The sequence below is a fragment of the Phoca vitulina genome, unplaced genomic scaffold (genome assembly GCF_004348235.1).
Source record: "Phoca vitulina isolate PV1807 unplaced genomic scaffold, GSC_HSeal_1.0 scaffold35, whole genome shotgun sequence".
Classification (NCBI taxonomy): Eukaryota; Metazoa; Chordata; class Mammalia; order Carnivora; family Phocidae; genus Phoca; species Phoca vitulina.
In genome coordinates this window covers 18,603,206-18,630,400 of record NW_022589738.1, presented here as the reverse complement: position 1 = coordinate 18,630,400, position 27,195 = coordinate 18,603,206, and the positions used below count along the sequence as shown (strand labels likewise).

Sequence of the window (27,195 nt, the reverse complement as noted above, 5' to 3'; positions counted from 1 at the left end):
GTGTGTACAGTTCGGCAGTGTCAACTCCCTTCATGCTGTCATGCAACCAGCCTCCAGACCTTTTCATTTCTCGAAACTGGAACTCTGTATGCAATAAACAATAAGTCCCCCATTTCCAGCTCCCTCCAGCCCCCGGTGAGCACCATTCTTCTTCCTGTCTCTGAGTGCGACTACCGTAGCTACTTTATAGAAGGTGGAATCATATGGTGTTTGTTTGTGTCTGGCTTATTTCACTCCACGTAGTGTCTTCGTGGTTCATCTGTGTGCTAGCACGGTGTTGGAGCTTCCTTCCTTTTCAAGACTGAGTAATATTCCCCTGCACCTGCACCACATTCTGTTTACGCATCTGTCCACAGCGGACACTTGGGTTGCTTCTGCCTGTATTTCCCTGTTGTCTTTCATTTTAGAATGTCTAATATGGCCATAATTTTTACACTTAGCCCGTCTTCTTCCTCGGTGTGGTGCTTTCTCCTTCATTTAGGAAATCATATCATTTCATTTAAACAAGACCTTTTCTTAGTGGAAGTGCACACCGGTACCTGCAGTGAATGTACTGTCCTTTGTAACCTCCTTTTTTGCTCAGTGTTCCCGCATAACAGCACACTGTGACCTGGTTCCTATTCATAAATCTCTTACCTTGTACTTTTCGAGTGTCAGTCGAGCCACTTCTTAAAAGTGGAATTATTATATGCCCGCCCTGCTCTGTAGCTCAAGAACAAACAAGAAAACCCTCCCTTTTCCAAGTTGGAACCTATAATTAAATCAGTTCACATAAAATAGTTACAGCTCTTCCTTCCTCTGATGTCAACCATTGAGAGGACATCGTCAGCAAAGAACTTACGGAGAAAGAGAGGGTGCTGTCCCAGTAGTGGAGGTGGAAAGGTCTTCTCAACATCTATGATGCCCTCTAACATTCTGGACAGTAATGATTTTAAAGATACTAAGATTCTCCCCACAGAGAACATTTCTATCATCGCACTGATCTGGAGGGCTCCCACGAGGCATGGTACAGTGGAGAGAACTGTTTTTGTAAATTAAAAGTCTTTTACCAGCTTCCTAAAAATCTGTTATTTGAAAACTTGGGCTATAAAAGAGATAAAAACTTAAGTGCAGAGTTAGAAGGGAAATAAGACCAAATTGACTTCAGCTCAGGTCATGATCCTGGAGTCCCGGGATCGAGTCCCAGGAAGAAATTAATGGAACAAGCAGGGAGTCTCCTTCTCCCTCTGACCCTCCCCCCTCTCATGTGCTCTCTCTCTCTCTATCTTTCTCTCACTCTCAAATAAATAAATAAAATCTTTAAAGAAATAGTAATAAATAACTAACAGGTCATCACTTAATTCAAGCATGTTTCTAAAGAGCACTCCAAAAAATAGCTTTATTATTTTCATACTACAATGTCTATGACTATCTCCAAATATGTGTCTATTCAGAAAAAGATTCAGCATAAGTCTAAGAAAGGTGTTTAGTCTCTCTGAAAATATATTACTAACTATACTCATCTGTAACTTTTTAAAAAAAGATTTATTTATTTCAAGGGGGTGGTAGAGGGGCAGAGGGAGAGAGAGAGAATCTCAAGCAGACTCCCCGCGGAGCATGGAGCCCGATGTGGGGCTTGATCTCATGACCCTGAGATCATGACCTGAGCCAAAACCAAGAGTCAGATGCTTAGCTGACTGAGCCACCCAGGTGCCCCCTCATCTGTAACTTTATCACTAACTTCTTAAACTACTACCACCAATAAGCAAAGGGAGGTTAGTGTAATATAAAGTTCATTGATACTGTTTTCTGACCTATTAGTGTTGCTTCATTTAATTGGATAGAAAGGCTTATTTTTTCAGATTATCTTCCTAATTGTTTACTTCACTTTAATGTATCCATGCTGTGGTAGAAATTAATGGAAGGCATCACCATGACACACCATTGTTATTTGGCCTGTGAAGATTGGCACAGTAAGGGTTTTATATAAATGAAAGTTCTAGAAAATTGAAAGTTTAAACTTATTAAACACCAGGACATTAACTTTAACTGCTTTTTAATGGAAATCTTTCTGAAATGTAAACTGTTTTTGTAAATTAAAAGTCTTTTACCAGCTTCCTAAAAATCTGTTATTTGAAAACTTGGGCTATAAAAGAGATAAAAACTTAAGTGCAGAGTTAGAAGGGACCATAAGACCAAATTGACTTCTCGTGCCTGGTGCATCAAACCAAAATTCCAGTATCAGGATATGTAGCGGTCTTGACTGATATGAAGGAATCCGAGTCCTTGTCCCTGATTACATCATATTTGGCTCGAGACCCCAGTCTTCCGGTCTTGCCGTGGAAGGGGACACCATATGTGTGGGGTGGTGTAGGCCGTTCTGTGACCTGCAGCCATCTCCCTTCTGGTGTCAAGGGTGCCACGTGGACCGTTACTTTAGAGGGACCCATAGTTCAGCAAAGGACAATGTACATTTCCCACCCAGAGCGCATCTCTAGCAGCTACCAGAGAAAATGAGTTGCTCTTCCTTCCCGTGAACCATTATGAACTGATTCCTCTCATTTTAATTCTGTCACTTTTACACCCCTTGAGTCGATCAGGCCTACTCACAGGCTTCAGAATCTGTGATTGGTCTTGTCAGAGAGTAATTCTTTAGTTGCATCACCCAGGCTGCTCAGTCTCTTGCTTGTCCTTTGAGACTCAGTTCCAGTAAGCCACCTGCCTACACACTCTGCCCTTACTCCTTCACTTACTCGCTCCCACAGCTCTTGAGTTAAGCCTGTTTTGTACATAACAATACTTGCCAGTTTGTACTGAGTGTTTGCCAGTGCTAAGTGCTCTTTAGTACACAGATGAAGTGTTCAGGCTAAGTTCGTTCGTTGAATGAGCAAATTCAGGTTCTTGAATTTTCCTTCTTCCTACATCTGCCATTTTATTTTCCCCCACTACTTTTTAGATGCCTATACCAGAGGTCTTCAGTCAATTAATTGTCATTTCTTAGTCCGTGTCCGGTTAGAGACAGCCCTTGGGACCCTGCTCTCCCTGATTTCAAGGGTCCCACTGTGGGGGGAGCAGTCCGTTTACTCTCCACCTTGAGAAGCCACTCACCCAGTCTGTCACCCCCTCCGTCATCTTCCGGTTGTCCGCACCCATGCTGCTCCTCTTGCTTAGGCACAGGCTGGCTCAGGAGGGGTGCATGGGGGTCCCTGCCTTGATTTATAAAGTGATGGGCAGGGAGAATGAGAAATTGGAAGTCAGAGCAGCCAAATTCAGACCGGGGCCATGTTAAGTGTTAATTATTATTAGTATTAACTGTATAAGCTAGCCTTTCTTGTCATAGGTAAGTGAGTTAGCTGTACATTATTGTTTTGTTTTACTACTGCTAATTGTAGTATTTCAGGAAAACGGTGTTTAAAGTCAAAAGGGCTCTTGAAAATCATGGCGCTCAACCCCCCGCTTCACTAAATCTTTGGACTTGGCTGTGTGCTAAGTTCTCATAACCCATTGGTGGCTATGTGGGCTGGCTTCTGTTTTCCCCTCCAGATTTACTCACTACCCTTCTCCGCCCTCCTTTGGGCGCCAGGAGGCTGATTTGTATGGAAGATTTCAAAGGTTCCTTTGCCTTCTGGTTTCCCATTGGATTTGTCCACAGGGGAGCACCAGTGGAAGACTGGAAGGAGGGTGGAGATGCAGGATCTTGTGGGCTGCCTGTGTCCCTTGATCAAAGGACATAGATCCCATCAGGTGACCCTCTCTACACAGCTCCTGGTTCAGGCAGCCTCGCCTTCTCTGGACCCTCTGGGCTTAGAGATAGTATAGGATAGTCCCTGTTTTCAGCGGCACGTACTGTCCTCTCTCTTGTGGTTTTCCCGTACTCTGCCCACATTTCTATAAACAATCCCTTCACTAAATACTTCTCAAATTGCTCAGTTGGAGGGTGTTATCTCTTTCCTGCCAGGACCCTGTGATAAAGTCCTGGGCTCCTATGTCTCCTGGGCTGCCAGCCCTGTGCTCTGTTCTTTGAGATTAGCCTCCACCAGTCTGGAGTCCCCGAGTGACTGATGTGACCAGAGACTTCCGGTGCCAACCCCCAGCAGACATGTCATATGAGTAATGGCTAAAACTTCGCTTGGGTTCAACCACTGAGATTTTAGGAGTTTTGATGCTGCGGCAGAAAGCAGCCTATCAGACAGGGCCTGTTTTCTCATCTCTGAATTAGGGGAAATGATAGTACTACCCACCTAGGGATGAGGACTAAGTAAAATGTTTATCATAGTGCCTGCTTCATGGTTAGTCCTTAGTAATTGTTGTTATTATTAGCATGCTTAGTTTTTCTTCAACATTGGGTTAAAACAAGATAATTCTTTTTTTAAGATTTTATTTATTTGAGAGAGAGCGAGCATATACGAGCAGGGGGAGGGGCAGAGGGAGAGGGAGATAGACAAGCAGACTCCCCGCTGAGCTGGGAGCCCGACGAGGGGCTTTATCCCAGGACCCTCAAGATGAGCCAAGTCAGATGCTTAACCGACTAAGCCACCCAGGTGCCCCCAAACAAGATAATTCTTATGTCACATAATGATAAACTACTAGAATAAAGGTTTTATATTAGTCTGGGTTCTTCAGAGAAACAGAATAAATAGGTGTGTGTGTGTGTGTACAGAGAGAGAGCAAGAAAGTAAGAGAAGAGGTTCAGTGAACATAAAGAATTAGCTCATGTAATGATGGAGGCTGAGAAGTCCCAAGATCTGCTGTTCAAAGGCCTGAAAACTAGGAGAGCCAATGGTGTAGTTCCAGTCTGGGTCCAAAGACAGGAGGGGACCATTGTCCCAGCTGAAAGACAGGCAGCAAGCACAAATTCTTCCTTACTTGGCCTTCAACTGACTTGGATGAGTCCCGCCAACCTTGGGCAGGGCTATCTGCTTTACTAAGTCTCCTGATTCAAATGGTAATCTCATCCACAACCTCACAGACAAACCCAGAATAATGTTTAATCAAATATCTGAGGCCCCCCTGGCCTAGTCAAGTTGACAGATAAAATTTTATTATTATGTTAATCACCATATATTACATCATTAGTTTTTGATGTAGTGTTCCATGATTCATTGTTTGCGTATAACACCCAGTGCTCCAAGCAGAAAGTGCCCTCTTTAATACCCATCACCGGGCTAACCCATCCTCTCACCCCCCTCCCCTCTAGAACCCTCAGTTTGTTTCTCAGAGTCCATCGTCTCTCATGGTTCATCTTCCCCTCCTGCTATCATCTTCTTTTTTTTTTTTTTTTTTTGACATATATTGTATTATTTGTTTCAGAGGTACAGGTCTGTGATTCAACAGTCTTACACAATTCACAGTGCTCACCATAGCACACACCCTCCCCAATGTCTATCACCCAGCCACCCCATCCCTCCCACCCCCCACCGCTCCAGCAACCCTCAGTTTGTTTCCTGAGATTAAGAATTCCTCATATCAGTGAAATCATATGATACATGTCTTTCTCTGATTGACTTATTTCGCTCAGCATAATACCCTCCAGTTCCATCCACGTCATTGCAAATGGCAAGATTTCATTCCTTTTGATGGCTGCATAATATTCCATTGTATATATATACCACATCTTCTTTATCCATTCATCTTTGACAGATAAAATTTACCCTCACAAGTTTTCTGGAAGGCACCCCAGATACTGTTTATGTAATAAATAATCCAGAAAATAAGAATTTTTTAGCCAAATCCCTAAAGGTTTTTCCTGTTGTGTTACCTGATAAGCTGTATTTAAGGATGGGTGAAAGAGACTGACCTTGTGTCTTGTGTTATGAAGATGACGTGCCCTCCAGGAACTCTAGCTTCTGGCATTGCTCCCCATAGTGATTTGAGCAGTGGATGTGTAATTACATGGAGCAGCCTCATGATAGAGTCAACATCTGTCCTATCCAAATTGTTCTTTGCTTCCTCTCAATAAATGAATTAAACTTTTGAGAAGGAAAGCATGAGGGGGACAGTGTAGTTTTAGAATTTTCCTTAATCCCTAACAGAAATGGAGGAAGCAGGGCAGCGAAAGAAAAAACACAGAAATGCAGCTAGCTGACAGAGTACCTATGAGTCCCCAAATATTATCTGCTGGGGTCAAACCACCAGCAGTGGCGAGACTCAGGGGTAGGATACAGCAGCTGTGCGGGAGGAAACAGAGGGGAGAAGAGGGGGGCCCTCTGATCATTTTGACTGCCAGGGAACTTCCCCCCAAGTATTCACATTCAAAAGGAGGGGTCCCCACTTGGAGTAAAGAACTTTGTAGGCATATCGGATAACAACAGTTAAAGCTGGGAGGCACTTTACAGGCTCCAATCTGTGGGTGACAACGAGGACATTGGAGGAGGTGCGAGGCTGCCAAGGTGGCCCGAGCCCTCAGGGCTCTCAAAAAATACCTGGCGAAAACCTTTCTGGAAGGACAGAGCCACTCCCTAAAAATAAACTGCTAAGGACCACAGACCCTGCAGTGACAGGGCATTAGAGGAGAAAGAAAGCTCAGATACCAATGGAGGAAGAGACCAGAGGAAGTAGATTTCATGAGTATTGAGGGGGTGGCTACACTCAGAGGCCACATTTTCAGTACTTCAATGTAAAACCAGCAGAGGGAGCCCTAGAGCCATGAAACGAGGAAAGCTAGTCTGGGTCTTCCCCTCCCCACCTCACTTAAAATGAGCAGCAGAAGTAGATTGAGATCGGACTTCATGCAAGCATATTGTAAGAAAAAATGAGGATAGCCCCTCTGAATAATAAAGTTGCATATAATTAAGTAACATCAGCAAAATAGGGTACAAAGCAGAATATTACTAATATTCCAGTAGAAGCTAAAGGAAATTCAGGGGGTGCCTGGGTGGCTCAGTTGGTTGAGCATCGGACTCTTGGTTTCTGTGTGGGTTGTGATCTCGGGGTCATGGGATGGAGTCCCGTATCGGGCTCTGCATTCAGCGCAGAGTCTGCTTGTCCCTCTCCCTCTGCTCTTCCCTCTCCGCCCCCCGACACCCCTGGCTCACTCGCTTGTGCGCTCTCTCTCTCTCAAATAAATAAAATCTTTAAAAAAAAAAACTCCGAAAATGATAGAAGTTAGGAAAGAACTGTATACATCAGGACTGGAAAATTTAGAAATGAGAGGAGTAAACGATAGGCATTGTGGAAAGAGCTGACAGAAAGGAACAGACGAGGAATCCAGGCAGTAAACAAGATGTTAAAAAAAAAAAAAAAAAAAGCATTTCAAAAACTAAATTTAAAAATGGACAAAACCAAGCAGTAGTGTCAGGGAGTATACATTAGATGATCAAGCTGTAAGGAAATGCAGGAAAAACGATTACTATAAAATGAGGCTGGTGGTTACGTTTGGGTGAAGGAAGGGCCTTGAAATTAGGATGCAACATAGAGGGGGTCTTCCAGGGGGGCTGGCAAAATTCCGTTGCCTGAACTGGGTGATGGCTACAAGAGGGGTTGGCTTGTAATAACTCACAAAGGTAAATATTTGTTTGGTTTTGTTTTCTAATTGTGTCCGTTAGTAATGCCTTTGGTTGCCAATAGCAGAACAACCTGGCGAACGTGAGTTTAAACAAATAGCTGTCTGTCTTAGCTGATGGCCCTCAGCTGGTACCAGGGCTCCCTCTACAATCGGGCATCCGGGCACTCTGTCTTTCCAGGGCACTGCCCTTGTGTTTCAGATACACATTTGCTGCCTGGTGGAGGCAAGATGACTGGGATACATCCAGCCTCCCCAGTCTCCTCCAGGCAGGAAGAGGTGACACGCATTGCAGGGGAACTTGGGGAGGCAAGTTTTTAGTTGTTCAGGTCCTTATGGTAGAAACGAACAAAGCAGAAGGGAGTTGGACGTGAGTGTGGAGAGGAGCCTGCCTGCATGCACATATTTAGAACAGTGGTTCTTCACTGCGGGGTGATTTTGCCCCTCAGGAGACATTTGGCAATGTCTGGAGACATTTTTGGTTGTCCCAATTGGCAGGGAGTGTGCAGTGCTACTGGTATCTAGTGGATAGAGGCCAAGAATGCTGCTTAACATCCTGCAATGCACAGGACAGCCGCCCACAACAAAGAATCATCTGGCCCAAAATGTCAGTGGTACCGAAGTTGAGAAACTCCAAAATGCTTTCAGGGAGACCATAAGGTCCAAACTAATTTAATGATTCAATAATAATAGTAATACATTACTTGTCTTTTTAAAAAATATATTTATTTATTTTTGAGAGACAGAGCAAGCGAGAGAGTGAGTAGGGAAAGGGGCAGAGGGAAAGAACATCCAAGCGGACTCCTGCTGAGCGCAGAGCCCGATGTGGGGCTCAAGCTCACGACCCATGAGATCAGGACTTAAGCCAGAATCAAGAGTCACACGCTCAACTGACTGAGCCATCCAGGCGCCCCCATTATTTGTCTTGTTTACTTTCAGTTTTTCACGAATGTGCAGTGGAGTAGAGTTTTCCAGAGGCTGCATAACATGTGATATTGACTGTCTGTTGGTCGAATGCAGAAAGAGATAAGAGAACCATCTGTCTCCCATTAATCAAGATAGTAAAGAGATGTGAAAAACTGTAAAACAAATGGCTCTCTTCTCACTTTTTTTTGTTTTGGAAAATATAATTATTTTTCATTAAAAATATGTAAAGGGACACCTGGGTGGCTCAGTCGGCTAAGCATCTGCCTTCGGCTCAGGTCATGATCTCGGGGTTCTGGGATCGAGCCCTGCATCGGGCTCCCTGCTCAGCGGGGAGTGTGCTTCTCCCTCTGTCCCTCCCCCCACTCATGCTCACTCGCACACGCTCTCTCTTTCTCTCAAATAAATAAATAAAATCTTTTAAAAAATAAGTACATTAACATATGACAGGGTTTATTCCTAATTTTAAATGCATAAATATTTAATTTTTTGTTTTATTTAATACAGTAAATATCAATAGCTATTGCCCACAAAAACTACAGCTCTTTAGGGGCCTCAGTGGCTTTTAAGAGTATAAAGGAGTCCTGAGACCAAAAGTTTGAGAACTGCTCATCTGGAGAACAGCTGATTTTTCAATATCTAAGAAATGTGAAGACGAAGAGACGTGGAATTATGTCTGGTCTGTCCTAAAAGAAGACTTTCATCATTTCACAGACCTTTGTTAAAGCCTTCTCGGTGCCCTGACCCTGTGCTGGGTCCTGGGAACACAGGGGTCAGTGGGAAAACGGTTTCTGCCTTCAGAGAGATTTCAGTCTGCCAGTGGGGCCAAATCACATTCAGTGTGATTATTTTTGAAGGTTCTGTAACAGAGGTCTTTTCCCAGTGTGATGGCATTGCAGTGGAGAGCGCAGGGTTGCCCTGTGGTGTTCTTAGAACCGAGCCTCCTATCAGACCTCATTCAGATCAGGAAGATTTGTCACTTTCGTTTCGTTTCATTTGTCTCCCAAACCACCCTGTCCCGCCAGAGGTAGGAATCGCCTCTATACATTTGTCACCAGTGGCTTAGGCTGAAACTAACTGATATGCTTCCTGCCCATTTTTAGTGACTGTACTGGCAATATTTAACGAATTGCACGCAGACGTGGATCTTTACGCACTTCTGTTTGGGGAAAGCGTCCTAAATGATGCTGTTGCCATTGTCCTGTCCTCGTAAGTAACAACGGTATTTCTGCCCAGGGAAGAGAGCCTCTGGCTTCCAGCATGCTCTGGGCTCAATTCAGAGGCTTCTCTCAAAAGTGTTAAAGATTGAACTGGGTGTTTTTCTAAATGAGGTTTATCAGTTCTGTTGATAAAGTGATGTTGCTTTGTCCACTTGGCGGCGATCTGAATGCTGATGGCAGCAGGTTAAAGGCCTACAGCACGGGGAGTGCTAGGCAGAGTGTAGATACCTCCGTTTGCCGATCTTTTTAGGTACCACGGTATAACAACAGCGTGCTCTATTTTAACTCTCTCTTCTTTTTAAACCCCAGGTCTATTGTTGCCTACCAGCCAGCAGGCCTGAACACTCATGCCTTTGATGCTGCTGCCTTTTTTAAATCAGTGGGCATTTTTCTAGGTATATTTAGTGGCTCTTTCACCATGGGAGCTGTGACGGGCGTTGTGACTGCTCTAATATCCTTTTTGTGGTTTCTGCCCCCGCCTGGGTAGGATTGTGTGCTAGTACACTTGCAAGAACGAGGTCTCGGTTCTTCCTCTCAGAAATGATTTTTTTTTTTTCCAGAAATGAATCTTAAATCGATGTTTCCACTGGGGTGGGGGGGGGGGGAACTCCTGAAATGTGGCCCTTTGGTGAAACATGACAGTCGAGTACGTAGCTAACTAAGAGTCTGAGAAAATGTTTGGGAGTGTGACTCTAGCATGTGCCTTTGCATTCTCTCCCTCCGGCGAACCAGCTGGGGGAGGACATTGGTTTTGGAAGCAGGGGAAAGAGCCAGGAGGAGGCTGGGGAGCAGGGGCCGCCGCACGGGAGGCTAAGGAGGGGGCAGGCTGGGAAGTACTTGAGCCTCAAGCCTGCCCTCGGCTGTTGTGGGCCACGCGGGCTAACGTGGCCGTAACTACCTGGGGCCATCAGTGGCAATTACCACGAGGTGGCCTTCCTTAAGTGAAGGATTGTATCCCACTTAGTTAAAAATCCAACCAACCGACATTAAAGCAAAGTGTGGGACAGGCAGGCCACCCCTCGACAGGTGTGCCGAGCCCTTCGTCAACTGTCCTTTCGATGGCATTTAGATCCCTGCCATCTAGTATGATGTCACGGAAGCCACAGATGCCAGCCACGTCATCAGCCTGCAATCAGTATACAGATTATCACGGAGATTTTATACCCGCAATTTCTATAATAAATCTTTGCAGCGTGGCACGTATTTTGCTCTTCCAGCATCTCTCAATTCGGACTAGCCCCATTTCGAGTGCTCAGTAGCCACACGTGGCTAGCGACTACCATACTGGACAGCATGGACCCAGCTGCTTTCTCCACAGAGGCCCCTGTGATGCTCTGGGGGCTTGCACTGCTCGGTGAAAGCACGCGTGAGATGGTTCCATGCTGGCCCACTGTGGAAGGGCAGTGTTACGAGGGGACTCTCTGGTCCCCGAAAGTGGCACCAGCCCCTGGAGTTGTGCATTTTATTTCTTCATTTCTCATGCATTCATGAGGCACCTGCTGTTGGACTCAGGTCATAGCAGTCCACAGAGGTCAGAGTCTCACGGGCCTAGGCTCCCTCCCCAGGCCTGCCTGAGGCACCCCCTGCACTGCAAGAACTAACCTGCCAGTCACCCCTCAGGCCAAGACCGAGCCCCTCAGAGCCACGGGCATTGCAGGGAGCACAGAAAACCTATTTCCGGTTGCTTTAGAAAGCTCCATTTTTTTTAAAAGACAGCTTTATTGAGGTAAAATTGACATACCGTACAATTCACTCATTTGAAGTGTATAATTAAATGGCTTTGGGTATGTCACATTATTATTTTTTTAAATTGTGGTAAAATACATACAACACAGTTTGCCATGTTAAGCATTTTAAGTGTACAAATCAGTGGCATTAAGTACATCCACATTGTGTAACCGTCCCCACTGTTTCCAGATCTTTCTCATCATCCCAAACAGAAACAATATCACCCTTTCTCCTCTCTCCCAGCCCTTGGAAACCTTGTTTCTACTCGAAAACTTAGTTTCTGTTACTTTAAAAACCGAGCAGCAGCTTTGGGGCCCCCAAAAGAAGAGTTGAAAGGAAGGGATCACCCTTAGGGAAGAGGGGGGATCCTGGGCTCACCATGTGTGGTTCTTGGTAGCCCCGATAACTTGTTCCCGGAGCCAAGTTCCTTGACAGGGGCCCACGTGACCAAGTTTACCAAGCTGCACTGCTTCCCTCTATTGGAGACGGCACTCTTCTTCTTGATGTCCTGGAGCACCTTCCTTTTGGCAGAAGCCTGTGGGTTCACAGGTGGGTTTTCACTACCCTTGGGCTACCCTTTCCCTCCCTGCAGCCCGGGGCTGTGCGAGCTGGAGGGGAGCTCGTGGAACAGCCGCATGGAGTTGATACACTGCTCACAGAGCGTCCATATGGAGGATTGCTGGGCAAGGCTAGTATTCCACCTTAGGAATAATTTTGTTTCCCAGAGCTACACGTTTTTAAAGGATGAAATTTATTGTTTCAGGCTCAGTTGTCTCTGAGTACTCATTCCAACTGTAAGCAGATGTTTAGCTGCAAAGGTTACTGAATTTATTAACCTCTTAATTGTATCATCCCCTAGATTACTGCTTCTCTCACAAACAGTAACAAACAACAGACAAAATCTGTATCCTTGTAAGGGTAACTTTGTATCAACTCAGATGAATGTGAACACAGTTTGTCCTTGTTTTGGCTCTGGTCTATTTAATCATTGTTTTTCAATACTATGTTTTTATGATGCCAATTTCATGTATTATTAGTGTGAGTAAACTTGTGGTTTTAGTTCTTCACATTCTCTCATCAAAAAAAAAAAAATCACTGAATTTTTCCACTAGAAAACTCAAGTACAATTGCTATACATAATCCAGGTAGTTGGGAAGCCCTTTTATCCTCTTTTCAAAATACTGCAACATATCTTTGTATGCAGCATTATAAAATACCCCACTTCTTTAAAACTTGGCAATTACCTGTAAATGTATAGGCACAGTCCAGGTGCGTCAGTTGTCTTGCACAACAAAATGGTTACCATTAATCAGAAACCAAGGTAACCAAGGCTTGGATAAATGGCACAGTACTCTGGATCCGTTTTGTCTGAAGCCCTAGACCATGCAAAAATAGAAAGCATTTGCTTGCAATTAAATTCATTGCTTCTAAGAACAGAGAACAGAGAGGAATATGACAAAAGGATATGATGGGCCCTCATGGCCTCTTTTTTTTAAAGATTCATTTATTTAAGAGAGAGAGTGGGGGGGTAGGGGCATAGGGAGAGAGAGAGAGAGAGACTCTCAAGCAGACTCCCCGCTGAGTGTGGGGCCCGACGCAGGGCTCGATCCCACGACCCCAAGATCATGACCTGAGCCAAAATCAAGAGCTGGACGCTCAACCGACTGAGCCACCCAGGTGCCCCACAGCCTCTTTGAAAGAGTGAATGCTAAATGCCAAAATCAGTGGGAGTTTAGAGGAGAGGAGAGAATGCCCTTAAAACTGGAGCAAGAAGGGAAGTCAGGGACCTTGGCTTTGAAGGAAGGCAGTCAGAAGAAGGAAAGGTTGATATGAGTGGTGGGGGTGAGGGAGCTTTCAGCAATAGGAAACTTTCCAAACTAGTCGGGAAGTTGTACATGTTGGGCTTGCCTACCTTGTTTTTGTTTCAGCGGGGATTTTTTTCCAGCTTCTTTTTTTTTTTTCTCCATTGATTTTTTTTTCTTTCTTTTTAAAAAAATCTCTCACCAGGCGTTGTGGCTGTCCTTTTCTGCGGGATCACACAGGCTCATTACACCTACAACAATCTGTCGGTGGAATCAAGAAGTCGAACAAAGCAGGTGAGAGCGAGCTCTGGGTCCTCACGAGTTACCTGTGAATACAAGGGAGGAGACCCACAGGGTTTACGGCTTCCTTTCCCCATCCTGTGCAGCTCTTTGAGGTGTTACACTTCCTGGCAGAGAACTTCATCTTCTCCTACATGGGCCTGGCACTGTTTACCTTCCAGAAGCACGTTTTCAGCCCCGTGTTCATCATTGGAGCTTTTGTATCCTTTTCTGGTTCTACCGTTTTCTCTGTGGACAGGTGACCACTGCTGGGGAAGCTAGAATAAGAAGAATTTCTGTTTTGGGTGGGTGACTGAGCCAGCGCTAGTTCGTGGTGGTGTTTTCATGATGAGAACAAGAAGGTTTACGGGGTTCGTAAAGCTAAATGTATTTGATTTAAGGATTAGCCTTGATCTAAGGTTGTCCTCTCGGTGTGTTCTGTGTAAGATGATTTTTCTGTTACACTGGTGCTTGGCAGGTGGTAGCTTGTTTTCTGGAGCACCCTTCTTTTTATTTATTTTTTAAGATTTTATTTATTCATTTATTTTAGAGAGAAGAGCACGCATGTGCATATGCATGCAGTGGGAGGAGCGGGGGTGGGGGGGTTAGGGACAAGCAGACTCTGCGCTGAGTGCGGAGCCCGACATGGACCCAATCCTGGCACCCCAAGACCATGACCTGAGTTGAAATTAAGAGTCAGACGCTCAACCGACTGAGCCACCCAGGTGCCCCGTAAAGCACCCTTCTTATTAGCAGATCTACAAGTTGGCAACTGTGTCAGTCCCAGAATCATTTTTGTTTCATTGCTCTATGAATTCCAATCCAGGAGGTTCCCAGTTTGGAAGACCTGAAGGTTCTGTTACTCTTGTTCTCGACTGCACACTGGGGCAGGCAGCCCTTCCTCACGCTGCCCAGAGAAGCCTGTAGGCAGTGAGCACGCTTTCACTGGAGCGTCCGTGCTGTGATAGATCACAGTGGAAAAGACTCCTTTTTTTTTTCCAAAAAAAAAAAAAAAGAAAGAAAGAAAAAGGAGAGGAAGAAAAGACAAAATGGAAAAATACTTGGTTCCCTGACTTAGTTCCATTGTGAGTGCAGTTTTTGGAAGAGAGACACAGTTTTAGGGATTGGCTTCTCTCAAGAAAGGAGGCACGTGAATGCCCAGCAGTGGATCGAGAGCTCAGAGTTTTGCTCGCTTGGCCTCATATCCTATTGTTTTCATCGAAGTGAACTTCTCTGGGGCTTGGAACAGTAGCAGTCCAGCTCAGCCTAGATTTCAAAATACTGAGCCGGCGTCCCTTATTGCTGGGCATTTACTCTTGCCTTTTCTCAGGCCTCATGGGTAACCTAAAAAAAAAAAATGTTTTTCTCTTCTGGGCTTTTCATTTATGGTGCAGGACTAGGAGACACTCAGCAAGCAGCTTGATAGTGACCGTGGCCTGTTGCCTTGTGGAGGCCTTCCGGTTAGAGTGTTCTCCGCTTCACCTGGGGCTCTTTTTGTTGGATTTGCACACTCGCCAGATGAACAGCTAAAAATCTGGGGGATCGGCGTTATCGCTCTCGATTCAGAAAGCCCTTGCATGACCTGTGGATTTGTACTCCTAGCACGGCATCCCGGGAGCCCTTGTTTACAGAGGAGGGCCTTGCTGGGAGGGCCAGCCGGGCCCCCTGGGAATCCCGAAGGCCGCCTACCCACTTGACGACCTTTGCATGGCTGCTGGGATAGAATGTGCTTCCTAAGCAACTACCTGTTTCCTTCTGTTCAAAACAAAACAACACAACACAGAGCCGGGGGCGGAAGCCAGCTAAAAGCAGAAAAACAGTCAGTCCTGTACCCCCGGGGCAGGCAGAAGACAGTCCCACCGTCGCTTGTGTCTGAGATGGCTGCAGCTCGGGCTGTGCCCAGGGCCGCGGGCCGCGCTCCGCGCTCCGCTGGGCTCTCGTCCGGACTCCGCAAGTGACGTTTCCCTGACTTCGGCGCCTTCCGCACGCCCCTGTCTCCATGCCTCACCCCTCCGGAAGGCATTTGAGCCTCTGAGGTAGAAAAGTCTCCCCCTCCCATTGAGTCTTGTGACGGATAGGAAGGCTGCTTCAGTGCGCCCCCCGAAGCTTCTCACTTGTAGCGGCTTCCTCGTCACGTCGGGCCCCTCCTTGTTGGCTTCCGGCTGAAGCTTATGAGCTCGTACCCAGGAAACTTGCTCTTCACCGTTTGACCCCGAGGTTAGGCCTTCCTTCTTCTTGTGACTTTCCTTCTCACGGGACCCGAGCCACTATTTGCTCCTCTCAGCGCACCCCCCAGCCCCTGCCACGGTGCCTGAGCTTATTTCTGGACTCATTTTTAGAGAGATGGCAGACTTGGTCCACACCAGAGTAATTAAATCAAGAAGTTATAACAGGGGCGCCTGGGTGGCTCAGTTGGTTAAGCGTCTGCCTTCGGCTCAGGTCATGGTCCCAGGGTCCTGGGATCAAGCCCCACATCGGGCTCCGTGCTCAGCAGAGAGCCTGCTTCTCCCTCTGCCTGCCGCTCTCCCTGCTTGCTTTCCTGCTCTCGCTGTTTCTCTCTCTGTCAAATAAATAAATAAAATCTTAAAAAAAAAGAAGTTACAGCAGCACACGTTTAACAGGTTAGAAATTACCTCTGGTGGGAGCCAGGAGGTTGGGAAAGTTGTCTAGTTGAATCCCCACTTGTTGCTCAGATGCATTTCGAGGGAGCCTGGACAGCCTGGCTGCCTTATGCAACCCTCCTGATCTTTGTGCAGGTTATCTCCTGGTCGTGAGGTGTCAGAGCATCCCTAAAATTCTCTGCTCCACCAGAGGCCGTGGGAAGGTGCCATTCTGGAAACCTGTTGGTTCCTTAACCTCCGCCCGATGGTCAGGTCGCCATCTTCCTGGGCAGAGCTGCACACATCTACCCGCTCTCCTTCTTCCTCAACTTGGGCAGAAGGCATAAGATTGGCTGGAACTTTCAACACATGATGATGTTTTCAGGTAAAAAAAAAACAAAACAAAACCATACATGTAAAGAAAATGAGCTTTATTCGGCAGGAATGTTAGCATGATTAAAATATCATCAATAAGTTTCATAAAGGGACAGAAGTTCAAATTCCTGGTTCTTTTGTATCCCCTGCAATGCTGAGTAGACTGATGTACATGTTAGAGTTAATATTGATTTTGCAAACTAAACTACCAAATGTGAACATTCTCCCTTAAAATATCCACATCTTCATTTTTATCTTTACCACCTGTGGGACCTGGAGATATTTAAGTATTTAAAGTGCTTGATGATTTTCTGATAGATGTTCATAACCCTTAATCTTCCAGAAGGGCTCCAGACCTAAAACTAGGAGGGCAGTAGGCCTTTAATGAGAAAGAACACAGGCCAGGTCACTCAGTTCCTCCCAGCTGCGGTATCCACTCTTGTAAAATAATAAAATTGAGCTAATTGAGTTGAGGTTCCTCCTAGCTCCAACTTTCTCTGAAGCATTAAAAAAAAACAACGACAAAAAACCACTTGCATAAACAAGATGAGCCCCAAACCGGAAGTTAACGCTGTGATAGTTCTGCTTGATTCATGCTGTCTCCCAGATGCCCCCCTCTCCACCATAAAGCTGAGAAGTATGCAGAAGCCACTGAGGGGACAAAGGACAGTAAAATATGCGGAGGTAAAGGAAGGAGAGAGCAGTTGGCAGGAGCTGACGGTGCAGTAAGCGTCAGGCATTATAGACGAGACCCAAGTCAGAGGGTCTTTGCAGAGCAGAGGGAGGAGATAGTGGGGCAGAAGGCCACAGTGATCCTTAAAGGTACCGCTGTCCTCTTGGGGGGGGTGGGGCTGCACAAGAGGCAGAGGGAGTAGCAGCCCTTGACTGTGACGTCGTAGTTCTCGGGGGGCCTCAGAGTCTTCCTGAACACTCAGCAACAGGCACTGCTTGGCGAAGCGGTTGCTCTGTGTAGTACTTGCTTACAACTGCACTGAAATAGGCAGCCTTTCCCTCTGGCAGATGTTCATGGAGCATCCTCTTTTTATAAGCCACAGTTCTGGGTTCTGGAGGAGACAGAGACCGCCTCCTTGCAGGGCTCCCAGTCCACTGTGGGGGAGGCAGGTGTGCAAAGAGCTAGCTTCCTCTGGAGAGAGGGTGACACGTTGCACATAAAAGGTTTGGAATCAGGGTGGAGAAGAGGAGGGCCTGGGGCCATCTTTACCAGGGGGGCAGCCTTCCACCTGGGCTTGCCAGACGTGGGTCTCACGAGGCAGCAGGTTGGACAAGCAGGAGAGCATTGCCAGGGGTGGCTTTTGCCAGGAAGGGCAGCAGCGTGGTTTCGCGGTAAGACACAGGGGCTAATGCAGAAAGAGGGTGAGGTTGGACGGGAAATTTGCATCTAGGCTGCTGTGAGCCTTCAGGCGGCATCAGAACCACCTGTTGGGCTGGTTAGAGCCCCTTGCCGGGCCCCACTGCCAGAGTGATTCTGCAGGTACGGGCTGGGTGCCAAGAATCGGCATTTCTCACGTATTCTCAGCTGCTGCCGCTGGTGGTGGTTTGAGAACCACTGTTGGAGTCTGGACCACAGAGAAGCCCCAGGGCTGTGCCAAAGCATTTGGGCTTGCCTCAAGAGCAGCTGGGCCGCTTTAGAGGTTTCTGAGGAGGTCACGCGAAGATCCTCCTTCCATATCAAGAAAGTGTTGCTGGAAAAGAGCAAGACCAGGTGGAGATAACTCAGTCACCTGGATAAACTTAAAGTATGTTCATTATTTCCTGTTCTAAAAGACCGAGAAGTACACAGAGCTGTTTAAAGATATCTCCTGTAAAAATTATTTCCTGCCGGGAGCAACCTCACCATGGAAAGGAACTCAGTTCTTCAGAGTGATGAAAAACCCAAGGCTTCTCTATCATATTGCTCACAGCGTTTACCTAATAAAATAAAGACAAATGGAGCACACAGTGTCTCTCTCCGACCCCCAAGTTTTCTTCTTTGAGACAGCATCCCTTTAGAGGCTTAAATATTGATCGTCGACAAAGCTGGCTGTTGGGTGGTCTAGATGTGCATAAGTGTCTCCCTGGCACCGAGTGATAGAAAACGTTAACTTTGTATTTTCATGTCACTTTTTGGAATCATTCTGTAGTGAATTGTGAAGTTCTCAGATTAGTGAATTTGCAAAATTATCAGGAAAGGTAGGAAACTATACAAACAGATATAGTGGGTATAACTTTTCATTCTCTCATACAATGTACACAGTCATTGTAGTCTGCCCCCCCACCCCCCCATCCCCCCCATCCTCCCCACCCTCGGTGAACAGGAACTCACACCACGTATCTATTAAGGACCATGGATTCAGTCTTTACTATAAAACAAATGATGAGCTTGCTTTGAAGAAGGAACAAAAGAGCTTAGAAAGGCAAACATTAAAATGTGGGTGCTTAATCTTTTTTTTAAACAAACAACATTTTATTAAATATAACATAAGTAAAATCTAATACAAGATGAAAATATGAGAACTCACATAAAAGAAGAACAAATATTTGTGAATATATATTAAAAATATTCACAATTGTTTCAATTCCTTTGTGAGTGTTGCACGATGTAGATCAAAACATATGCTCCTAAAAAAAACATACGCTCTTAAAATTAAAGGTGAGTAAGAATATACTTAACTACATTAATTTCTATTTCGCAGGTTTTTTTTTCTTTTTTTTTTTTAGTACAGTTGACACACAATGTTACCTTAGTTTCAGATGCACAACATAGCGATTCGACTTCTCTATAGGTTATGCTGTACTCACTGTAAGTATTTGGTGCTTAATCTTAATACCCATTAATGTGGGTACAGTCCCTGGGCCCTGTTGTCATATACTTCATGGCTAACGATGGCTTTTACAGATGGGCATCTACAGTCTGTGTGATGTTAGGGGACACTAACTTTGAAATCCAATTAAGTGAAATCTCCTCCTCCGGAAAGAATCCCATTGTTTTCTTTCTTTTTTTCTTTTTTTTAAATTTTATTTATTCATTTGAGACACAGAGATAGAGAGAGAGAGAGAGAGCATGAGCAGGGAGAGAGGCAGAAGCAGGCTCCCCGCTGAGCCAGGAGCCCGATGTGGGGCTCGATCCGAGGACCCTGGGATCATGACCTGAGCCGAAGGCAGACGCTTAACCAACTGAGCCACCCAGGCGCCCCAAGAATCCCATTGTTTTCATTAATTAATCCCACCTATATTACCACAAATTGTACTCGGTTATTAATTACTCCACTCTTGGTTTTTGTCGATAAGATTTTGTGGAAATTTGTTTTTTCTCTTATCTGTCAGTACCTGCACAGTATCCTTGATTTTCCCTCCTTGCCCCATAAAGCCTAAGATATTTAATATCTGACCCTTTACAGAAAAAGTTGCCAGCCCCTGATACCGATCAGGTTATACTGTTACTTCTCTGTGTGGCTTTGCTGAGGAATTGCTGAACTGTTCTGTGGCTCATGGCACAGAAACCACAAATATGCACTTGCCATATTCATACCTAGCCTGTTACTTCAGTTTATAATGACTGTATAGTGCTTGGATCACAGACCTGGAGAGCTTATGTTGTTATTTCTTACTTACATTTCTTTTTACTTCGTGTTACTAGCTGGAGAACTATTGCTATTGTCCTAGAACGTGCCATACAAGGTAGTGCGGTGTTTTTCTCATTACGTTTGGGGTATTTTACAAATGAAAACTTCCAACAGGAGAAAACCGTATTCCCGTAAGTTTCTCCTTTCTGAATAAGACAGTGTGACTCCCGCAGCACACGCGGATCCAGTTTATTAGCCCCGAGTGGCAGCAGTGGATCCGAGGACACATTGTCATTTGGCCTTAGAACCAAATCTTCTTCTTCGGTCCCCACAGGCCTCAGGGGGGCCATGGCATTTGCGCTGGCCATCCGAGACACCGCATCCTATGCTCGCCAGATGATGTTCACAACCACGCTCCTCATCGTCTTCTTCACTGTCTGGATCATTGGTGGAGGCACGACCCCCATGCTGTCATGGCTTAACATAAGGTAGGTTTGAAACCGCGGCCAGTTTTGCGACTAACACGGGGGGGGGGGCGGAGACAGCTTAGTGAGTGGAAGGTTCTTACGGGGTTGGGTTTGGTTTGGGGGTGGGATTGAAAATAAAAAGCAGTAAGTAACACTTCAGAATATTGACTTTTCCACAAGAAAAAAAAGGTGGGCATGAAAATTTCTGTCAGTGCGAAAACACAAGGCCTTAGAAACACCTGGACCTTGCTAGAACAGTGACACTAGGGCAGGAATTCCAAAGTCTTAAGGCTGCAGGCAAGAGAACAGATGGTAACTGCCAGCAACGCCTGGCATTTCATGTTCCTTTGCAATCACAACTCCAGCCTTCGAAACAGGCTCATCCGCTAGAAATGAAAAGAGACAATTAGGGTTTTGTTTCTGGGAGGAAACTGTTTGCTCTGTCTCTTCTTGCTCGAGCGTACAAAAGAGGTGACATTTCCTGCGTCACCCTCATTTGTTATAGCCTCATTGACGTCCCCTGCCTGTGGTTTTGCAGCTGGGTCAGCACGGAGAGCGCTGACCTAAATTTGATTTTTTTTTTTTTTTAAGAGCGTTTGAATACCACGGGGTGCTGGCGAGCTCCAGCACCTTAGGATAAGGAGGACACTAGAACAGAGGACAGGAGTCCCGGAGCCTAACTCTGGCTCTGGTTCAAGGCAAGCCCTTCCTGTCTTTGGGCCTCAGTTTCCCCTAATATTAAGTGAAAGCATGCCGTCAGATCTTCTGCAGGCCCCTTCAGCTCCCAGTGTGTGTGCTCTGCCTCATTGGAGGCGCCCCCACCACCTCCCTCAGTGTGGGGTCTGCGGAGGATGAACGTGATCAGAATGTGACAGGGCTCCGGGCGTGCGTGGGTGTGAAGAAGAATTCTCCGAGAAGCCACAAGGTGGCACCGTGTTTTTTGTTTTTTGGTTGTTTTTTTTTTTTTCCTTTCTCCGCTGGCTTTCAGTTCACATTCCCTTCTCTGGAGTATAGAATGCCCCAGACTGACAGCTGCAGAGCATACCTAGCTTGGAGGAGAGAGAACCTATGAAGATCTCGTAGTCATCCTTAGAGTCGGTGGGTGGGGGGGTACTGAAATTTGGGAGAAAACTGGAATTGGAAAGAACAGTCTTCACCCCGCCCCGTCCCCCCCTTCCCAACCCCATCAGGGACTTTTGTCTTGATGACAGCAGGGATTCCTGGGCTTGTCCTCTGCCAGCCGCACCATTTCCAGGCTAGCAAGTCTCAGCCTCACATCCTTGTGGGTCTGCAGAAGCTACTACGTGGGGCTGATCAGTGGCAGTCACATGATAGCTAACACTTGTGTGAGGCAGGCCTTGTACAAGATGCCACACCTATATTAAGACAATCTTCACAACATTCCTATGGAGGAGTTACTACTATTATCTTCATTGTAGAGTTGACAGAACCGAGGCACAGAGCAATAACTTGCCCAGATCACAGAGCTTTAGGTGGATGAGCAGGGATTTGGGGCCTGGCAGTCTTGCCACCCAGTCCACAGTCTGAACTACTGTGCTCTACCACCTTTGAGAAGGTTGACGGTGTTAGCGACTGCCTCTGTGTCGTGAAATTTGGGATGATCAGAACTTTGAGTTCCTGATATGAATCTCAAGATTTGTGTTGAGGAAACGAATTCATCATGGGAATATGAACCTAGAGAAGAAAATGGACAGATTTTTGGCTCTAAACCTGACACATACAATGGTACCATCTTTGTTCTGTGTTAGAATAACGGTAAAAAAAAGGCTTACCCTGAACACTGCTGAGAATCTTTAAGAATCTCGAGATCAGGGGCGCCTGGGTGGCTCCATCCGTTAAGCATCTGCCTTTGGCTCAGGTCAGGATCCCAGGGTCAGCGGGGAGCCTGCTTTGCCCTCTCCCTCTGCCCCTCCCCCGACCCCCCTGCTCATGCTTGCTCTCTCACTCACTCTCAAATAAATAAATAAAATCTTAAAAACAAAAGAATCTCAAGATTGACTTCTGAGATTACTTTCTGCTCCTATTTGGTCTCTCAGGAGGCACCCTAGATCCTCAGAGCCTGATTAAATCATGTTTGTTTTTCATGCTAGTTTATGAGCCCTCCCACACACTACACACATATATAGGACCAAATAATTTCCCACCAAGAGGGGAGAGTTGACTTGTGACTTTTTGCACTTCTGGTAACCCTTTTCAAAATTGGGCCATGAAAACTGTCCTATCCAGAACTGAGAGTGTGGGTAGCTTTCCCTGAGGCACACGGCTGTATATACAAATATAACAACTGTACTGTTGTGGAAATATTGATGTAACATGTAGATAACACCTAGACCATAGCAGCTAGCACAGTGAGGGCTCAGGAAATGACGATGTGTGTGACTGGGTATAGGAGAAATCTAGTTTCTCCACATCCTTGCTAGCATTTGGTGTTGCCACTATTTTTCATTGTAGTTGTTCTAATAGGTGTGTGGGGATACCTCGCTGTGGCCTTACTTTGCATTTCTCTAATGACTAATGATGTCAAGCATCTCTTCGTGTGCATATTTGCCATTCATATATCTTCTCTGGTGAAACACCTGTTCAGACTTTTTGTCTATTTTCTAATCGGATTGTTTTGGTTTTTTAAATTGAGTTTTGAGAGTTCTTTATTTATTATAGATACTAGTCTTTTGTCAGAGATGTGGTTTGCAAATATTTTCTCCCAGGCTGCAGCTTGTCTTTTTTTTTTTTTTTTTTTTAAATTTTATTTATTTATTTGACAGAGAGAGAGAAAGCACAAGCAGGGGGAGCGGCAGGCAGAGGGAGAGAGAGAAGCAGGCTTCCCGCTGAGCAGGGAACCCAATGTGGGGCTCAATCCCAGGACCCTGGGACCATGACCTGAGCTGAAGGCAGTTGCTTAACCAACTGAGCTACCCAGGCGCCCTGTAGCTTGTCTTTTAATCCTTTTAGTAGAGTCTGTCATAGAGCAGAAGTTTCAATTTTGAAGGAGTGCCATTTATCATTTTTTCTTTTATGCATCCTGCCTTTGGTGTTATAGCTAAGGACTCTCCATCAAGCCCTAGGTCCTGAAGATTTTCTTCTGTGTTATCTTCTAAACGTTTTTTAGTTTTCTGCTTGACATTTAAGTCTGTGGTCCATTTTGGGTTAATTTTTATATAAGATGCAAGGCTTAGGTTGAGGTTTTATCTTATTCTATTTGCCTAAGACCATCCAGTTGTTCTGGCAATGTGTTAAAAAGACTAGTCTTGGGGTGCCTGGGTGGCTCAGTCGGTTAAGTGTCTGCCTTCGGCTCAGGTCATGATCCCGGGGTCCTGGGATCGAGCCCCGCATCAGGCTCCCTGCTCAGCGGGCAGCCTGCTTCTTCCTCTCCCTCTGCTGCTCCCCCTGCTTGTGCTCCATCTCTCTCTCAAATAGATAAATAAAATCTTAAAGGAAAAAAAAATAGTCTTACTCCATTGAATTACTTTGCTCCTTTGCCAAAAATCAGTTGGCTGTATACACATGGGTCTGTTTCTGTTCTGCTCCACTGATGAATGCGTTCAGCCCTCCACCAGTACCACACTGTCCTGATAACTATAGTTACATAATAAGCTTTAGCATCAGGTAGAACCAGCCCTCCCATGTTATTCTTTTTTCAAAATTTGTCATAGCTGTTCTGGTTCCTTTCCATATATATTTTATTTTTTTTTTTATTTTTTATTTTTTTTAATTTTTTTCTTTCCATATATTTTTTAGAATAAGCTTGTTTAGCTCTAAAAAAAAAAAAATCTCGCTGAAATTTTCACAGGAATTGTGTTAAACCTATATATCAGTTTGGGGAGAATTGCCATCTTTATCATGTTGAGTCTTTCAGTTCATGAGCGTGGCATGTTTCTTCATTTATTTAGATTGTCTTTGAGTTCCTTCATCACTGTTGTATGGTTTTCAGCACACAATGCCTGTACATGGTTGGTTAGATTTACATCAAAGTATTTCTTCTTTTTTGAGCAATTATAAATATTATTCTATCTTTAATTTCAGTCTCCATGTGTTCATTGCTAGGATACAGAAATACAATTGGTTTTCGTATTTTTTTTAGAGAGGGAGGAGGGGGAGGGGCAGAGGGAGGGCAAGAGAGAGAGAGAATCTTAAACAGGCTCCATGCCCAGTATGGAGCCTGATGCAGGGCTCGACCCCATGACCCTGAGATCATGACCTGAGCTGAACCCAAGAGTTGGATGCTTACCCAACTGACCCATCCAGGCGCCCTGGTTTTTGTATGTTGATCTTGTATCCTGTGACCATGCTCAACTCATTTATTAGTTCTAGGAGGGTTTTGTTTTGTAACTTCTTTGGGATTTTCTACATAGACCATCACATCATTTGCAAACAGAGGCAGTTTTATTTCTTCCTTTCCAGCCTTTTATTTCCTTTTCTTGACTTACTGCTCTGGCTAAGGCTTTCAGTGTGATGTTGAGTAACAGTAACATGAGCAGACATCCTTGCCTTGTTTCCAGTCTTAAGGGGAGAGCATTCAGTCTTTCCCCAATGAGTGTAATATTAGCTGTAGGGTTTTTGTAGATGTTCGTCATCATCAAGTTGAGGGAATTTCTATCTATTGCTAGGTTTTTGAGAGTTTTTGTTTTTATCATAAACAGGTATTGAATTTTATCAAATCCTTTTTCTGTATCTATTGATATGATCACATTTTTCTTGTTTAGCCTGTTAATATGGTGGGTTACATTGATTAATTTTCTTTTTTTTTTTTTTTTAGAGAGAGAGCGTGCATACATGAGCGGGGGTGGGAGGGGCGGAGAGAGAGAGAGAGAATCTCAAGCAGGCTCCACACCCAGCGTGGATCCCGATGCAAGACTCAATCTCAAGACCCTGAGATCATGACCTGAGCTGAAATCAGGAGTCAGACACTTAACCGACTGAGCCACCCAGGCACCCCCCACTTTTTAAAATTAATTTTCAAATATCGAACCAGCCTTACTTCCCTAAAACAAACCCCACTTCGTTATGGTGTATAAATTTTTTACATACTGCTGAATTCTATTAGCTATTATTTTGTTAAAGATTTTTGTGGTCTGTGTTCATGAGGGATATTGGTTTACAGTTTTCTTTCTTTCTTTTTTTTTTTTTTTTTTTACACTGCCTTTGTCTATTTTTGGTATCAGAGTAATCTGGCCTCACAAAATGAGCTGGGATGTGTTCCTTACTCTTCTCTTTTCTGGAACACATTGTATAGAATTGGTGTTAACTCATCTTAAAAGTTTAATGGCATTCTCCAGTAAAACCGTATGGTCCTGGAGACTTCTTTTTCAAGAGTTTTTAAATTGTAAAGGCAATTTCTTTAATAGTTATAGGGCTGTTAAGATTATCTGTTTCATGGGGCACCTGGGTGGCTCAGTCGATTAAGCATCCAGCTCATGATTTCAGCTCAGGTCATGGTCTCAGGGTCATGGGATCGAGCCCCTCATTGGGCTCCACACTCAGCGGGGAGTCTGCTTGAGATTTTCTCTCTCTCTCTCCACCCCCCCCAACTCACATGCTCTCTTTCTCTCTCCCTCTGTCAAATAAATAAATAAATCTTTTAAAAAAAAGAATATCTGTTTCATATTGGGTGAATTGTGGTAGTTTGTGAAATTGGTCCATTTCATCTACGTTGTCACATTTATGTTGTTTGTAGCATTACTTTATTATTCTTTTGATGTCTGTGAGATCTATAGTGACGCTCCTTGTTTCATTCCTGATATTGGTAATTTGTATCTTCTCTCTTTTTTTCTTTCAGTCTTGCCAGAGGTTTGTCAATTTTATTGATCTTTTCAAAGAACTAGCTTTTTATTTCACTGATTTTCTATATTGTTTCTCTGTTTTCTATTTCATTGGTTTCTGCTCCTATCTTTATTCTTTCCTTCTTTCTGTCCAACTCCACCCAGACAGCGTAATGAAGCAAATAGGTAAACAATACATATGGTGTTAGTGCGTTGCATTTTCCACATATGTATAAATAGTGATTACGTAAGTGTAGAAACTGACATTTATAGAGATTACATGAAAGAAATTCCCTTGGAAATAAAGTAATGAGATTCATTGGTTTTTCTGGCCTGTGGTTTCTGATGTTACTTCATGACCATGAATCATTTATGTGAACCAGTTTCTTATTCTAAATTTCTTCAGAAACCCCCTGAAGTTCAGTGTGGTGTTTTGACCTCTACACCCTAAGTAAAATCAATACCTACCTGATCCTTACTTCTCCAGGCTACTGACAGAGGCCCTTATGAGATGTTAAGTAGCTGCTCAGAAGTCAGAAACCCAGGGTAGGATTCCAAGTTCCACCATAAATAATGAAGAGTTAGTTGTGATTTTTAACCATGGCTATGTTCTAGTCTGTGTATAAAATAAAAATGGATGTGACCTAAATCCAAAGCCAGGTCCCTGCTTTCCAGAAATCCAACGTATCTTTTTAAAATTGGTATGTTGTGACTGATATTTTAAAACATGATGGCAAGACGCTCAAATTGTTTTCTGTTAATGCACACACTACATATTTTTCTTAGTCCCTTGAGCAGGTGTTGTTATTCACAAAGGACGTAATTTTGGCAATTTAAGAAAATGACCACAGGATTATTTCAGCAGAGGAGCCTTGTATGGGTCCAGAGCACATTTGGGCAGCATGGTGGCCGTTCTCTTTGGCGCCCCCAGCTTCAGGTGACACACACATGAGGTGGTGGTGATGGTGGGGGCGGAATGG

At 44.8% G+C, this 27,195-nt stretch overlaps 1 protein-coding gene across 2 annotated transcripts in view; it reads left to right on the top strand.

Annotated features, from left to right (window-relative positions):
• SLC9A7 (solute carrier family 9 member A7) overlaps nt 1-27,195 on the top strand; it is a 132,008-nt gene that overhangs the window by 70,921 nt on the left and 33,892 nt on the right. For both annotated transcript variants that reach the window (XM_032426452.1, XM_032426453.1), the window contains exons 6-12: nt 9,508-9,613; nt 9,934-10,075; nt 11,796-11,901; nt 13,360-13,448; nt 13,541-13,654; nt 16,307-16,418; nt 20,306-20,459. In XM_032426452.1, the coding sequence (XP_032282343.1) occupies nt 9,508-9,613; nt 9,934-10,075; nt 11,796-11,901; nt 13,360-13,448; nt 13,541-13,654; nt 16,307-16,418; nt 20,306-20,459 (823 nt within the window). The remainder of the gene's footprint in view (nt 1-9,507; nt 9,614-9,933; nt 10,076-11,795; nt 11,902-13,359; nt 13,449-13,540; nt 13,655-16,306; nt 16,419-20,305; nt 20,460-27,195) is intronic.